Raw genomic sequence first — 15,131 nt, 5'->3', positions numbered from 1 at the left:
GAATGTAATTGGGCGTTTTAAAAATGGAATAAAAGATACCTGGCCCTGTGTTATACAACATTAAATTACTGAATGTTAGCGTATTGAATGCTGGGCCTGAATAAGAAGAGCATGACACATGTGTGACAGTGCTTTGAAGATTGAAAAGTGAAGCAGTACTTACCACAAGGGGTATCTGAGGAATACCTTTCCTCAGTATTCCATCATTCACCAGCACTAACAGGTTGGATGCAGAGTACACTATCAAACAGATGCAAACAAAGTATAAACAATGGCGTAAAACGGAGCCTCTCCAGTATTCATCGCACACAAACTTTGCCTACAGATATGGAACACCATTCTTTCTGACAATTGTTACTGCTCTGGCACATATTAGACATATGACCAGTTGTATGGCCGGGGGGGGGGGATGAAGCAAGCTTCGATTTCACTCATCCTCAAACGAGAGAAAGATCCGCTACAGTGTGGGTCTTATAGACCGATATCGCTCCTGAATTGTAGACGCCAAACTGCTGGCCAAGACCTGCTGCTAGGTTGAGGACTGTGTCCTTGGGGTGATAGGGGAGGATCAGACTGGCTTCGTCAAGGGCAGGCAATTGAACTCCAACGTACGGAGGCTCCTAAACATCATCATGATGCCCTCAGAGGGAGGGGAGGCAGAAATGGTGGTGGTAATGGACGCGGAGAAAGCCTTTGACCGGGTGGAATGGGAGTACCTGTGGGAAGCGCTAAGAAGGTTCGGATTCAGGTTCAGATGAGGGGTTCATAGGTTGGGTCCAGCTACTCTACCAGGCCCCCGTGGCAAGTGTGTGCATGAACAGGGTGAGGTTGGAATACTTTAGGCTCCACCGTGGAACAAGGCAGGGGTGCCCCCTCTCCCCGTTATTGTTCGCCCTTACAATAGAGCCGCTGGCTATGGCGCTACGAACTTCAAACAACTGGTTCGGGGGGGGGGGGGGGGGGGGGGGTTCGGGTCTCGCTTTATGCGGATGATCTGCTCCTGTATATTTCGGACCCACTAGAGGGGTTGGGGGAGGTCATGCAGATTCTGAGGGACTTTGGCAATTTCACGGGGTACAAACTAAACGAGAAGAAAAGTGAGATGTTCGTGATCCAAGCTGAGGGGCAGGAAAAGGGACTGGGAGAGCTTCCGCTGAAATTGGTAGAGAAGAGCTTTCGGTACCTAGGGATATAGGTGGCTCGAAAGTGGGATACCCTCCACAAGCTTAATCTATCTCGGCTGGTAGAGCAGATGGAGGGGGACTTAGAACATAGAACAGTACAGCACAGAACAGGCCCTTCAGCCCTCGATGTTGTGCCGAGCCATGATCACACTACTCAAACCCACGTATCCACCCTATACCCGTAACCCAATAACCCCCCCCCTTAACCTTACTTCTTTAGGACACTACGGGCAATTTAGCATGGCCAATCCACCTAACCCGCACATCTTTGGACTGTGGGAGGAAACCGGAGCACCCGGAGGGAACCCACGCACACACGGGGAGGACGTGCAGACTCCGCACAGACAGTGACCCAGCCGGGAATCGAACCTGGGACCCTGGAGCTGTGAAGCATTTATGCTAACCACCATGCTATCCCTGCTGCCCCAGTGCGGTGGGACATGCTCCCGCTATCTCTAGTGGGGAGGGTGCAGACCGTTAAGATGATGGTCCTCCCCAGATTTCTGTTCGTCTTCCAGTGCCTTCCCATCTTCATCCCTAAGTCCTTCTTTAAGCGGGTGAACAAGATCATCTCGGGATTTGTATGGGCAAATAAGATCCCGCGAGTAAAGAGACTGTACCTGGAGCGCAGTTGGGGGGCTGGCGCTGCCGAACTTTTGCAGCTACTATTGGGCGGCTAACATAGCCATGATTAGGAAATGGGTATTGGGGGAGGGGGCGATGTGGGAGCGGTTAGAGGTGGCCTCATGTAAAGGTACCAGCCTAGGGGCATTTGAAACAGCACCTCTGCCATTCTCGCCGACCCACTACTCCTTTAGTCCGGTAGTGGTGGCGGCATTAAAGATCTGGGGTCAGTGGAGAAGGCACACGGGGGTGGAGGGAGCCTCAGTCTGGACCCCGATATGCAACAATCACAGATTTGTCCCGGGCAGGATAGACGGAGGGTTTCAAAGCTGGCATTGGGCAGGCATTAAAAGGATGGGAGACCTGTTCATAGACGGGACCTTTCCCAGCCTGAAAACGCTGGAGGTGAAATTCAGTTTGCCCCCTGGAAATGCTTTCAGATACCTTCAGGTATTCGCCTTTCTGAAAAACAGGTGGTATCATTCCCGCTGCTACCCCCACGCAGGATACAGGATAGGGTGGTCTCCGGCACCTGGGTAGGGAAGAGAAGGTTTTGGACATTTACTGGGAACTACAGGAGGTGGAGGAAGCCCCAGTGGAGGAGCTTAAGGGCAAATGGGAGGAGGAGCTAAGTGGGGAGCTGGACGCAGGCCTGTGGGCGGACGCCCTAAACAATTCCTCATCATGCGCCAGGCTTAGCTTAATCCAGTTTAAGGTGGTCCATCGGGCACACATGATGGCAACCAGAATGAGCAAGCTCTTTGGGGTTGAGGATAAATGTGCGAGGTGTGTAGGAAGCCCTGCAGCCCATGTCCATATGTTCTGGGCATGCCCGGTTCTTAAGGGATTCTGGCAGGTATTTGCTGAGGCAATGTCCAAGATCTTAGACACGCAGGTGGTGCCGAGATAGCGATCTTTGGTGTGTCAGACAATCCGGGAGTTCAGGAAGCGAAAGAGGCCGATGTCTTGGCCTTTGCCTCCCTGGTAGCCCGGAGACGGATCTTGTTAATGTGGAGGGACTCGAAGCCCCCCCGAGTGTAGAGACCTGGGTTAGGGACATGACTGGGTTTCTCAGTCTTGGGATAATAAAGTTTGCCTTGAGAGGGTCCATGGCGGGGTTCCAGCGTCCCGGGGGGGGGGGGGGGGGGGGGGGGATTGTTACATTGTATTATTCCTTTCTTTGTACATACGGGTAACATTTTTTTTCTTTCCCCTTTGTTCTGTTAATTGTTGCGTACGGTTATGCAAAAATTGTGTTTTTTGACACAAATTCGAATAAAAATAATAAAAATTAAGGTGAAGGAAAATGGAACATGTAGAACATGTAGATAGGGTGCAACTATAATCTTTTGATCTGTTGCACTCTTTAATGGGGCCATTCTCACATGCCATATTGGTGCTGGATGCTGTAGAAATTAAGGTAATAAACTAAGGTAATAAATTAAGGTAATAAATGTGACAGATAATGTACTTCAAAAAAATACACATGGCCAGGAGTCGAGAGATCTGGAGCCTCCACCCAACTCCCATTTTCAACCATTTAATGTGAGCAGCAGAGACCTGACCATCATTCACATTCACTATTTGCATTTTGAATGAATACAACACAGGCGGCCATTCGTCCCGTCATAAGGGGCCTCACGGTAGCATGGTGGTTAGCATCAATGCTTCACAGCTCCAGGGTCCCAGGTTCGATTCCCGGCTGGGTCACTGTCTGTGTGGAGTCTGCACGTCCTCCCCGTGTGTGCGTGGGTTTCCTCCGGGCTGCTCCGGTTTCCTCCCACAGTCCAAAGATGTGCGGGTTAGGTGGATTGGCCATGCTAAATTGCCCGTAGTGTAAGGTTAATGGGGGGATTGTTGGGTTACGGGTATACGGGTTACGTGGGTTTAAGTAGGGTGATCATTGCTCGGCACAACATCGAGGGCCGAAGGGCCTGTTCTGTGCTGTACTGTTCTATGTTCTATGTCTGTGAGAGCAGCTCAGAAAATCCCATTCTCCTGTCCATTCCCCATTGTCCTGTACATCTTTACTATTCGCATAATGATCCAACTCTCTTCCAAAGCCCCATTTAAACATACCAGGCCTTCAGCACTCTCCGCAGCCCATTTCACCAGCCTGTCTCTATCACTATCCTGCTCGCACTTCAGAATATTTCGTAGTGGGAAGTTGTGCGTGGATACCGAGGAAATAGGAGAGGTGCTAAATGAATATTTTTTGTCAGTATTCACACAGGAAAAAGACAATGTTGTCAAGGAGAATACAGAGATACAGGCTACTAGACTAGAAGGGCTTGAGGTTCCTAAGGAGGAGATGTTAGCAATTCTGGAAAGTGTGAAAATAGATAAGTCCCCTGGGCCGATGGGATTTATCGTAGGATTCTCTGGGAAGTTAGGGAGGAGATTGCTGAGCCTTTGGCTTTGATCTTTATGTCATCATTGTCTACAGGAATAGTGCCAGAAGACTGAAGGATAGCAAATGTTGTCCCCTTGTTCAAGAAGGGGAGTAGAGACAACCCCGGTAACTATAGACCAGTGAGCCTTACATCTGTTTTGGGCAAAGTCTTGAAAGGTTTATAAGAGATAGGATTTATAATCATCTAGAAAGGAATAATTTGATTCGGGATAGTCAACATGGTTTTGTGAAGGGTAGGTCATGCCTCTCAAACCTTAGTGAGTTATTTGAGAAGGTGACCAAACAGGTGGACGAGGGTAAAGCAGTTGATGTGGTGTATATGGATTTCAGTAAAGCGTTTGATAACGTTTCCCAGGGTAGGCTATTGCAGAAAATACGGAGGCATGGGATTCAGGGTGATTTAGCAATTTGGATCAGAAATTGGCTAGCTGTAAGGAGACAGAGGGTGGTGGTTGATGGGAAATGTTCAGCCTGGAGTTCAGTTACTAGTGGTGTACCACAAAGATCTGTTTTGGGGCCACTGCTGTTTGTCATGTTTATAAATGACCTGGAGGAGGGCGTAGAAGGATGAGTGAGTAAATTTGCAGATCACACTAAAGTCGGTGGAGTTGTGGACAGTGCGGAAGGATGTTGAAGGCTACAGAGGGACATAGATAAGCTGCAGAGCTGGGCTGAGAGGTGGCAAATGGAGTTTAATGCATAAAAGTGTGAGGTGATTCATTTTGGAAGGAGTAACAGGAATACAGAGTACTGGGCTAATGGTATGATTCTTGGTAGCATGGATGAGCATAGAGATCTCGGTGTCCATGTACATAGATCCCTGAAAGTTGCCACCCAGGTTGATAGGGCTGTTAAGAAGGCGTACGGTGTGTTAGCTTTTATTGGTAGAGGGACTGAGCTTTGGAGCCATGAGGTCATGTTGCAGCTGTACAAAACTCTGGTGCGGCCACATTTGGAGTATTGCGTGCAATTCTGGTCGCCGCATTGTAGGAAGGATGTGGAAACATTGGAAAGGGTGCAGAGGAGATTTACCAGGATGTTGCCTGATATGGAGGGAAGATCTTATGAGGAAAGGCTGAGGGACTTAAGGCCTTAAAAGGTGACTTAATTGAGGCATACAAGATTATCAGAGGATTAGATAGGGTAGACAGTGAGAGCCTTGTTCCTCGGATGGTGATGGCTAGCACGATGGGACAAAGCTTTAAATTGAGGGGAGAAAGATATAGGACAGATGTCAGAGGTAGGTTCTTTACTCAGAGAGTAGTAAGGGCGTGGAATGCCCTGCCTGCAACAGTAGTGGACTCAGCAACATCAAGGGCATTTAAATGGTCATTAGATAACATATGGATGATATGGGCATGGGCAGCACAGTAGCATAGTGGTTAGCACAATTGCTTCACAGCTCCAGGGTCCCAGGTTCGATTCCGGCTTGGGTCACTGTCTGTGCGGAGCCTGCACATCCTCCCTGTGTATGCGTGGGTTTCCTCCGGGTGCTCCGGTTTCCTCCCACAGTCCAAAGATGTACAGGTTAGGTGGATTGGCCATGATAAATTGCCCTTAGTGTCCAAAATTGCCCTTAGTGTTGGGTGGGGTTACTGGGTTATGGGGATAGAGTGGAGGTGTTGACCTCGGGTAGGGTGCTCTTTCCAAGAGCCGGTGCAGACTCTTGGGGCCGAGTAGCCTCCTTCTGCACTGTAAATTCTATGATAAATTCTATTATAAGGGAATAGTGTAGATGGGCTTTAGAGTGGTTTCACAGGTCGGCGCAACATCGAGGGCAGAAGGGCCTGTACTGCGCTGCAATGTTCTATGTCTCACCTAGAAATTTACAAATCATGACTGTGCACCCAAGTCAAAGTTGTTAATGTAATCCAAAAGTAACGCGGTCTGAGTACTTAGGTTATATGCCTCTATATATCCCAGAGGTTTCAGAGACTCTCTCTCTCTCTCCACAGTACACCACTTGCTTCATCGACACAACTCCCAATCCACGCATCGCACAGACCCAATTACTGATGATCAGTGACGGTAATAGTTCCCATGGACCTCACATCTTTCCCAGACAGCGCCTGCTGGAACCTTTCAATCACTACCCAAACCAAATGAATGAAACATGGTAGTAGGAATTAATTCACAGCCATTGTCCCCAATTTCTGACCACCAGACTCTTAGAGACATTTGTGTCTGTCATCAGCAGACTGTTCTCAGTACAGACACCCGTCTGTCTGTGATCAGCAGACCTTCTCAGTACAGACACCCGTCTGTCTGTGATCAGCAGTCTGTTCTCAGTACAGACACCCGTCTGTCTGTGATCAGCAGACCTTCTCAGTACAGACACCCGTCTGTCTGTGATCAGCAGTCTGTTCTCAGTACAGACACCCGTCTGTCTGTGATCAGCAGACCTTCTCAATACAGACACCCGTCTGTCTGTGATCAGCAGTCTGTTCTCAGTACAGACACCCGTCTGTCTGTTCTCAGTACAGACACCCGTCTGTCTGTTCTCAGTACAGACACCCGTCTGTCTGTTCTCAGTACAGACACCCGTCTGTCTGTGATCAGCAGACTGATCTCAATACAGACACCCGTCTGTCTGTGATCAGCAGACTGATCTCAATACAGACACCCGTCTGTCTGTGATCAGCAGACTGATCTCAATACAGACACCAGTCTGTCTGTGATCAGCAGACTTCTCAGTAGAGACACCCGTCTGCCTGTGATCAGCAGACTGTTCTCAGTACAGGCACCCGTCTGTCTGCCATCAGCAGACTGTTCTCAGTACACAGACACTGGTATGTTTGTGATTAACTGACTGTTCTCAGTACACACTCGTCTGTCCGTGATCAGCAGACTGTTCTCAGTACAGAGACTCGTCTAATTGTGATTAGCCAACTATTCTCAGTACGGCAGCAAGGTTGCGCAGTGGGTTAGCCCACTGCTGCCTCACGGCGCCGAGGTCCCAGGTTCGATCCCGGCTCTGGGTCACTGTCCGTGTGGAGTTTGCACATTCTCCCCGTGTTTGCGTGGGTTTCACCCCCACAAACCAAAGATGTGCAGACTAGGTGAATTGGCCACGCTAAATTGCCCCTCAATTGAAAAAAAAATGAATTGGGTACTCTAAATTTATTTTTAAAAACTGTTCTCAGTACACAGACACCCGTCTGTCTGTGATTAGCCGACTGTTCTCAGTACACAGACACCCGCCTGTCTATGATTAGCCGACTGTTCTCAGTACACAGACACTAGGCTGTCTGAATTAGCATACTATTCTCAGTACACAGACACCCGTCTGCTTGTGATTAACAGATTGTTCTCAGTACAGACACCCGTCTGTTTGTGATTAGCCGACGATTCTCAGTACACAGACACTCGTCTGTTTATGATCAGTAGGCTGTTCTCAGTACACAGACACCTGTGGTAGTGGGATTCGTCAGAACAGCTGGATTACTGGTCAGTGAGATTACCACCGTGTCTCCCCTCCCCCCCCCCCCCCCCCCCAACCTCAATTACCTCGCCCACTTCCCTAATACATACCAAGTTCAGAAAGTTCATGGGAATCAGCAAAACGCCCTGCAAGAGAAAGGAAAGACTGTCACTTGAATCATGCTAGTAACTGACCTCCGTCATTTGCCATGACCCCCATCTGGAGGCCCTGGGAATGCAGAATCAGGAATTGTGTCCATAAACCAATTAAGAGGTCATATTAGGTCTAAAATTATGCGATAAAACAGGGTTAATTCATAAAGAAGTGACTGATAAAGAGTGTTCAGCATCTGCAATTTGTGACTATGAAACTCGGGAGCCCAACTGAAATAAAGTCAATTAGAGAGGTACAAGAGACGGGTTCGCGAAGCAATTTTGAAAAATTAAGTTAAATAACACAACAGTAGATTAGCAATTGTGAACATTTAAAGAAATAACCTAGAATTTTCAACAAATATACATTCCCTTGGAAAAGGGCCATGGTTAAAGTGGGTCAATCAAGGCTAACTAGAGGAGTGGAGTTAAGGAATATATTAGATGAAAAGTGACTCATGATAGTCAACAAGAGCAAAAAGTCGAACACTGATTGAGGCAGAAGGCGGATTGAGTAAACTGTCTAAAATATAAAAGTATCAAGAATTTCTGGCAACAGGTATAAAGGAAGATGTTATCAAAGTTCCTTGTCGGCAAAGCCAGGAGAACGAGAATCACAGGACGGTTATAGCACAAGTGAAGGCCACTGCGCCCATCATATTTGTCCTGGCCCTTTGAAGTAGCAATTCACTTTGCCCCACTCCTCTGCTGTTCCCTGTAGTTCTCCACATATTATCAAATAATGATTCCATTTCCTACTGAAAGCCAGGACTGAACCTGCCTCCACCACACTCACAGTCAGTGCATTCTCGATCCTAACCACTCGCTGTGCACCTGCCTCCACCATACTCTCGATAGAACATTCTAGATCCTAACCACTCGCTGTGCACCTGCCTCCACCATACTCTCGATAGAACATTCAAGATCTTAACCACTCGCTGTGTGAAAAGAATTTTCCTCATATCTCCATTGCACCTTTTGCCAATCATCTTAGATCTGTGCCCACGCCATGCCTGAAAGTGGCGGTCTTCAGAGTATCAGACCAGCCAAATCTATTTATGGGGAGGGTGGCAGACGCCCTTCTCTTTGCCTCCCTGATCGCCTGCTGTAGAATCATGTTTGGCTGGCGGTCAGCAGCACCATCCAAAGATGCAGACTGGCTGTCCGACCTCTCAGAATCTCTCCAAATAGAGAAAATTAAATTTGGCATCCAAGGGTCGGACGATGGCTTCCACAGAACGTGGGAGCCATTCACCCAACTGTTCCGGGTCCTGTATGTGGCAAACGAACAAGCAGAAGAACAGCCAGGGAGCCAAGAATCAGGGGAAAGTAGCCAAGGCTGAGGAGGGAGGGATAGACCAGGGGTTTGGGGGGCGGGGGGGGGGGGGGGGGGGGGGGGGGGCTAAACCTAAGAGAAAAGAAAGGTGAACCACAGGAGAGGGGGTGGTTGCAGAAGGGGCAGGGGGGAAAAAGGGGAGGAGGAGACAGGGAACAATAGAGGGGAACCAAAGTGGGAGGCAAGGCGAGGGAATGAAAGCCGGAAGGAGAGCACGGGAAACGACAACAAACTCGGCAAATAGAATAACAGAGAGCAAGAAAATACCGAAGAAAGACGGGACGAACGGCCGAAGCGGAGGTGAATGCGCAACAACAATGGCAGCGAAAACTGTCCGGAAGAAGCAAGTAACAACACCAACACCAGATCTATTCTCGGATTGCCCTCGCTGTATTGGACATAACTAATGTAATTGTTTCTCCGGCACCCAAATGTATATATACCTCCACAATCTCCCACCCACAAACAGGTGCCTACTTATTTGTTAAACGCAATATTCCTAAATGTACAGAGTTGCTGTTTTTGAGTTGGTGTACAATGTCCCACCAGTTATTTTATATATATATATTTTAATCTGTGTACAGAACTGTAAATATACTATGTTCAAAAACCAAATACAAAACATTTATTAAAAAAATCTGTGCCCACTGGGATTTTCAACAAATGGAACGGTTTCCCTCTATCTACTCTTCCTTGTACCACTCATGGTTTTGAATGCCTCTATCAAGAAACGGCAGTGTGGTGAACTCAGCCCAACGCATCACACAAGCTTGCCACCCACACATTGATTCTGTCTACACCTGACGCTACCTCAGGAAGGCAGACATTATCGGAGGCCCCTCCCACCCAGGCTTTGCCTTCTTCCAGACCCTTCCATCAGGCAGAAGATACAGAAGTCTGAAGACCTGCAAATCCAGACATAGGAACAGCTTCTTCCCCACAGCTACTAGACTCCTCAACGACTTTCCCTCGGACTGATCTGTTCCCTGTAAGAAAACTATTCACGACGCCCTATGCTGCTCTTGCATTTGCTTTGTTTGGCCCCTTCTTCCGCACCGCAACCAGTCAATGATTGTCGATGTACCATTTGTCATTGTTCTCTGTTGATTATTCTTTTTTTGTCTACTATGTACGTACTGTGTACGTTCCCTCGGCCGCATAAAAATACTTTTCACTGTACTTCGGTACATGTGACAGTAATTCAAATCAAATCAAATTCTGCTCTCAACCCTTCCTCCAAGGAAAGCAGCACCAATTTCTCCAATCTGGCTTCAAAACTGAAGTTCCTCATCCCTGGAACCATTCTCATGAATTTTTCCTGCACTCTCTCCAATGCCTTCACATCCTTCGTAAAGTGTGGATCCCAGAACTGGAAACAGTACTCCCCCACTGAGGCCAATCCAGTGTTTTATGTATGTTTAACAGAACTTACGCACCACATGCTCTGATTTATAAAACCAAGGATCCCCAAGTGGATGGAGGGGGAGGGGGCAGCCTGGAAGAGGATGGAGATGGCGTCCTGTGTGGGCACGAGCCTGAAGGCGCTGGTAACGGTGCCGCTGCCGCTCCCTCCAACGAGGTATACCACGAGCCCGGTGGTGGCGGCTACCCTCAAATTTGGGGGCAATGGAGACGGCACAGGGGGCAGGTGGGGGCCTCGATGGGGTCCCCGATACGGGGGAACCACCGGTTTGTCCCGGGGAGAATTGACGGCCGGTTCCTGAGTTGGCACAGGGTAGGTATTAGGAGGATGGGGGACCTGTTTGTGGATGGGAAGTTCGCGAGCCTGGATGAACTGGAGGAGAAGTTCGGGTTCCCCCCGGGAACACCTTCAGGTATATGCAGGTAAGGGCGTTTGTCAGGCGGCAAGTGGCGGAGTTTCCACTATTGCCGCCGCGCGGGGTCCAGGACAGGGTGCTCTCGGGGGTGTGGGTTGGAGAGGGGAGGATCTCGGCAACATATCAGGTGATGCAGGAGGAGGACGAGGCCTCGGTGGAGGAGCTGAAGGGTAAGTGGGAGGAGCTGGGTGAAGAGATCGAGGAGGGGACGTGGGCGGACGCCCTAGGGAGGGTGAACTCCTCCTCTTCTTGTGCAAGGCTCAGCCTCATACAATTTAAGGTGCTGCATAGGGCTCACATGACCAGGACAAGGATGAGCTGGTATTTTGGGAGTGAGGACAGGTGTGTTAGATGCTCAGGGAGCCCAGCAAATCGCACCCATATATTCTGGGCATGCCCAGCATTGGAGGACTTTTGGAAGGGCGTAGCGAGGACGGTGTCGAGGCTGGTGGGATCCAGGGTCAGGCCGGGGGCTCGCAATATTTGGGGTTGCAGAGGAGCCAGGAGTGCAGGATGCGAAAGAGGCCGGTATTCTGGCCTTTGCGTCCCTGGTAGCCCGGCGGAGGATTCTTCTTCAGTGGAAGGATGTGAGACCCCCAAGCGTGGAGGCCTGGATCAATGACATGGCGGGGTTTATTAAATTGGAGAGGGTGAAATTTGCCCTAAGGGGATCGGTGCAGGAGTCCTTCAGGAGTTGGCTACCATTCCTAGATTTCCTGGCAGAACTGTAGAAAAAGGCCAGCAGCAGCAGCAACCCGGCAGGGGGTGGTGTTCGTCTTTTTGTTTTGCTGAAGGGGCGTGTATATTTGCTCAATGTTGATGACGGGTGTTAATTTATTTCTTTCTGTATATATGGGGGGGTTTATTCTCTTCTTTTTGTATTTTGTTATTGATATTTTGTGAAAATTTGAATAAAAATTATTTATTAAAAAAAATAAAACCAAGGATCCCTATTAGATACGTTATGAACTACACACTCAGCCTATCCTGTCGTCAATAACGTATGCATATAGACACCCAGGCCCCTCAGTATGTCTTTTAGAATTGCACATTTATTTTACAGTGCCTGTGTGCGCATTCCACCAACCGATCTTGCTTCCACATCGTTGTACACAGCCCTCCTCACAGTTCACAACACGTCTCAGTTTCGTATCAGCTGCAAAATTGGAAATTGTACCCTGCACACCAAGGTCACTGACATGTATCAGGAATAATACCATGAATAAGGAATTTTAGATACAAAAGATTAGAGAAATTACGCTTGTTCTTCTTAGAGCAGAGAAGACTAAGAGGTTACCTTATAGAGGTTTCAAAATGATGAATAATTTTGACAGGGTAAAGAAGGATATTCTGTTTCCACTAGTTGGTATGTCAGTGACTTGGGGTTACATTTTCAAGATGGTCAGCAAGAGAGCCAGGAGGGTGATGAGGAGTAACTTCTTTAGTCAGAGTGTTGTTGGGATTTGGAATGCACTGCCTGGGAGAGTGGTGGAAGAGGATTCCATAGGAGGTTTCAAAAGAGAGCTGGGGTCGCAGGGGAACTCCACTTTAAACCTTCTCCCAGTTTGAAAAATAACCGTTCACTATTACTCTCTGTTTCCAGTCACTCAGCCAGCTTCATATCTATGTTGATTCACCGGAGGAAGGAGCAGTGCTCCGAAAGCTAGTGTTTGAAACAAACCTGTTGGACTTTAACCTGGTTTTGTAAGACTTCTTACTCTACTGTAAATTGCAGAGGAAGAAATGGCAGAGATGCTAAAAACAATCTGCATAGAAGGCAAAGATCATGGCATGGTGGCTAGGTCTGCTGCCTCACAGCACCAGGGACCCGGGTTTGATTCCGGCCTTGGGTGACTGTGGGAGTTTGCATGTTCTCCTTGAGTCTGCGTGGGTTTCCCCCCAAAGTTCAAAGATGTTCAGGTTGGATGGATTGGCATTGCTAAATTTGTCCCTTAGAGTTCAACGGTTAGGTGAGGTTACGGGGAGTGACACTAAGTCGGGTGCTCTTTTTGAGGGTCAGTGTAGACTCAATGCGCTGAATGTTCTGCGCTGTAGTGATTCTATGGATTCATACAGAAATTGTGCGAATCAACAGTCAAATAAGAATCAGAAAATAGAATATCTAAGAAAATATACTGGGAGAAATTAATGGGACCAAAAGCTAATAGATTCCCAGGACTAGATCCACAAACTTGAACTACTGGCCAGTTAACCACACATCTGTAGTAATGAATTTACTAGTAACGATAGGTAATTGAGCACTTGACAAATCAACCCTAATAGACAAAATCAACAGGGATTTGTAAAAAGAAAATTTTGTAACATTTTTTAAATCTGCTGTGGGTGCCGCCAGCAGGATAAAGAGGAACCAGTGGGAGATACTCCCACCTGTCCCAGAATTGCGAAAAGAGAATGGGAGTGCTTCACAACCTCTCCTCTCCCTCATCAAGCTGTAGGAGATAGGAAGCTGAGGGCAGGGGAAGATGCTGAGGATCTGGGGAATCCAGTAGGGAAAGACCTTCCCCTCTAAGACCTTCCCCTCTCAATGACCCAATGAGATAACATGGTCCGGGGTTAGGATGAGAGTTGGGTGGAAATCCCTTCCCTCAATAGCCTGAGATCAGATAGTACTTGTGACGTAGGGTTGGGGTCAGGGGGGTTTAATCAGGGGTATATTCCTGACCCCCAGCAGGTAGTTCACAATCCTGGTGGGGGGAGGTACCAGCTCGCAGTCCCGGTGAGGGGGGTATGGGGGGGTGGGTAGCTCGCAGTCCTGGTAAGGGGGGTATGGGGGGGTAGCTCGAGGTCCCACTGAGGGGGGTATGTGGGGGGGTTATGTGGGGGGGGTATGTGGGGGGGGTGTAGCTCGCAGTCCTGGTGAGGGGAGTAGCTCGCAGTCCCGGTGAGAGGGGTATGGGGGGGGGGGGGGGGGAGCTCACGGTCCCGGCGAGGGGGGTATTGGGGGGGGGGGGGGGGGTAAGCTCGCAGTTCCGGTGAGGTAGGTATGGGGGGGGGGGGGGGGGGGCTCACGGTCCCGGTGAGGTGGGTATGGGGGTGGGGGGGGGGGGGTGGTAGCTCGCAGTCCCAGTGAGGGGGGTATGGGGGGGGGGGGGGGGGTAGCTCGCAGTCCTGGTAAGGGGGAGTATCGGGGGGGGGGGGGGGGGAGCTCACAGTCCCAGTGAGGGGGGTATGGGGGGGGGGTAGCTCACAGTCCTGGTGAGGGGGGTATGGGGGGGGGGGGTAGCTCACGGTCCCGGTGAGGGGGGGTATTGGGGGGGAGGGAGCTCGCAGTCCCGGTGAGGGGGGTATATGAGAAGAGGGTGTTTGCTGACCCGCCAGCAGGTAGCTCACGGTCCGCACGGAACTCTCCAATTGAGCAGCGACTCCCGGGTTCCTGATGACGTAATCCCGGTACCGGATCGCGAACCGCTTCAATCCGTCCGCCATGACACCCTGACCCCAAGGCAGCTTCCGTTTCCGGCATAGAGCCCACCTGCCAATAACAACTCTGCTCATTGGCTCATCAGCTGGAAGCTGTAAACATAACGTCCATTGGTCAGGACTGAGTGGAAGAAGGCGGGGCCTTGTGACCCCTGACCCAGTGAGTGATCCTTGACCAGAAAATAGTCTCTAATTATCCAATGTGAGATCTCAAAGGATCCGGTGTCCGGTCAACACTGATGCAGTTTGTGATCTGTAATCAACCAGTGTGTGGTATCTAATCATAGAACTGTGATTGTGATCTAATAATAATGTTTATTTTACATATAAATCTTCATTGTCACAAGTAGTCTTACATTAACATCGCAATGAAGTTACTGTGAAAAGCCCCTAGTCGCCACATTACGGCGCCTGTTCGGGTTCACAGAGGGATGATTTTAACAATCAATAAAGTTCTTTTAACTTTTGATCCCACTTCAGATACACATCGGGTATGAAATGGCAATCATTCTGGCAGCTTCTCCCAGTTCCCTGGCCGAGCTCAAACCTCTTTGCCATGCCAAGTTGAATCTTCCATGCCCACCAATCCATTCTTAACAACTCTCCCGAATATGATTATCACCATAATAATAATCTTTATTAGTGTCACAAGTAGGCTTACATTAACACTGTTGAGCTTCTTGAGTGTTGTTGGAGCTGTAGTATCCCCCAGGATATTGATA

General features: G+C 49.0%; 1 protein-coding gene across 1 annotated transcript in view; it reads right to left on the bottom strand.

Annotated features, from left to right (window-relative positions):
* pex16 (peroxisomal biogenesis factor 16) overlaps positions 1 to 14,451 on the bottom strand; it is a 35,665-nt gene extending 21,214 nt beyond the window's left edge. Inside the window, exons 1-3 of the mRNA XM_038807239.1 lie at positions 14,301 to 14,451; positions 7,753 to 7,788; positions 164 to 240 (exon numbers count right to left, since the gene is read on the bottom strand). Of these exons, the coding sequence (XP_038663167.1) occupies positions 164 to 240; positions 7,753 to 7,788; positions 14,301 to 14,415 (228 nt within the window). The 5' untranslated portion in view covers positions 14,416 to 14,451. The remainder of the gene's footprint in view (positions 1 to 163; positions 241 to 7,752; positions 7,789 to 14,300) is intronic.
* Between the last annotated feature and the right edge of the window lie 680 nt (positions 14,452 to 15,131).

The sequence above is a fragment of the Scyliorhinus canicula genome, chromosome 9, assembly GCF_902713615.1.
Source record: "Scyliorhinus canicula chromosome 9, sScyCan1.1, whole genome shotgun sequence".
In the NCBI taxonomy this organism is placed as follows: Eukaryota; Metazoa; Chordata; class Chondrichthyes; order Carcharhiniformes; family Scyliorhinidae; genus Scyliorhinus; species Scyliorhinus canicula.
Note: the sequence above shows the minus strand (reverse complement) of the source record. Positions and strands in the feature narration are given on the sequence as shown.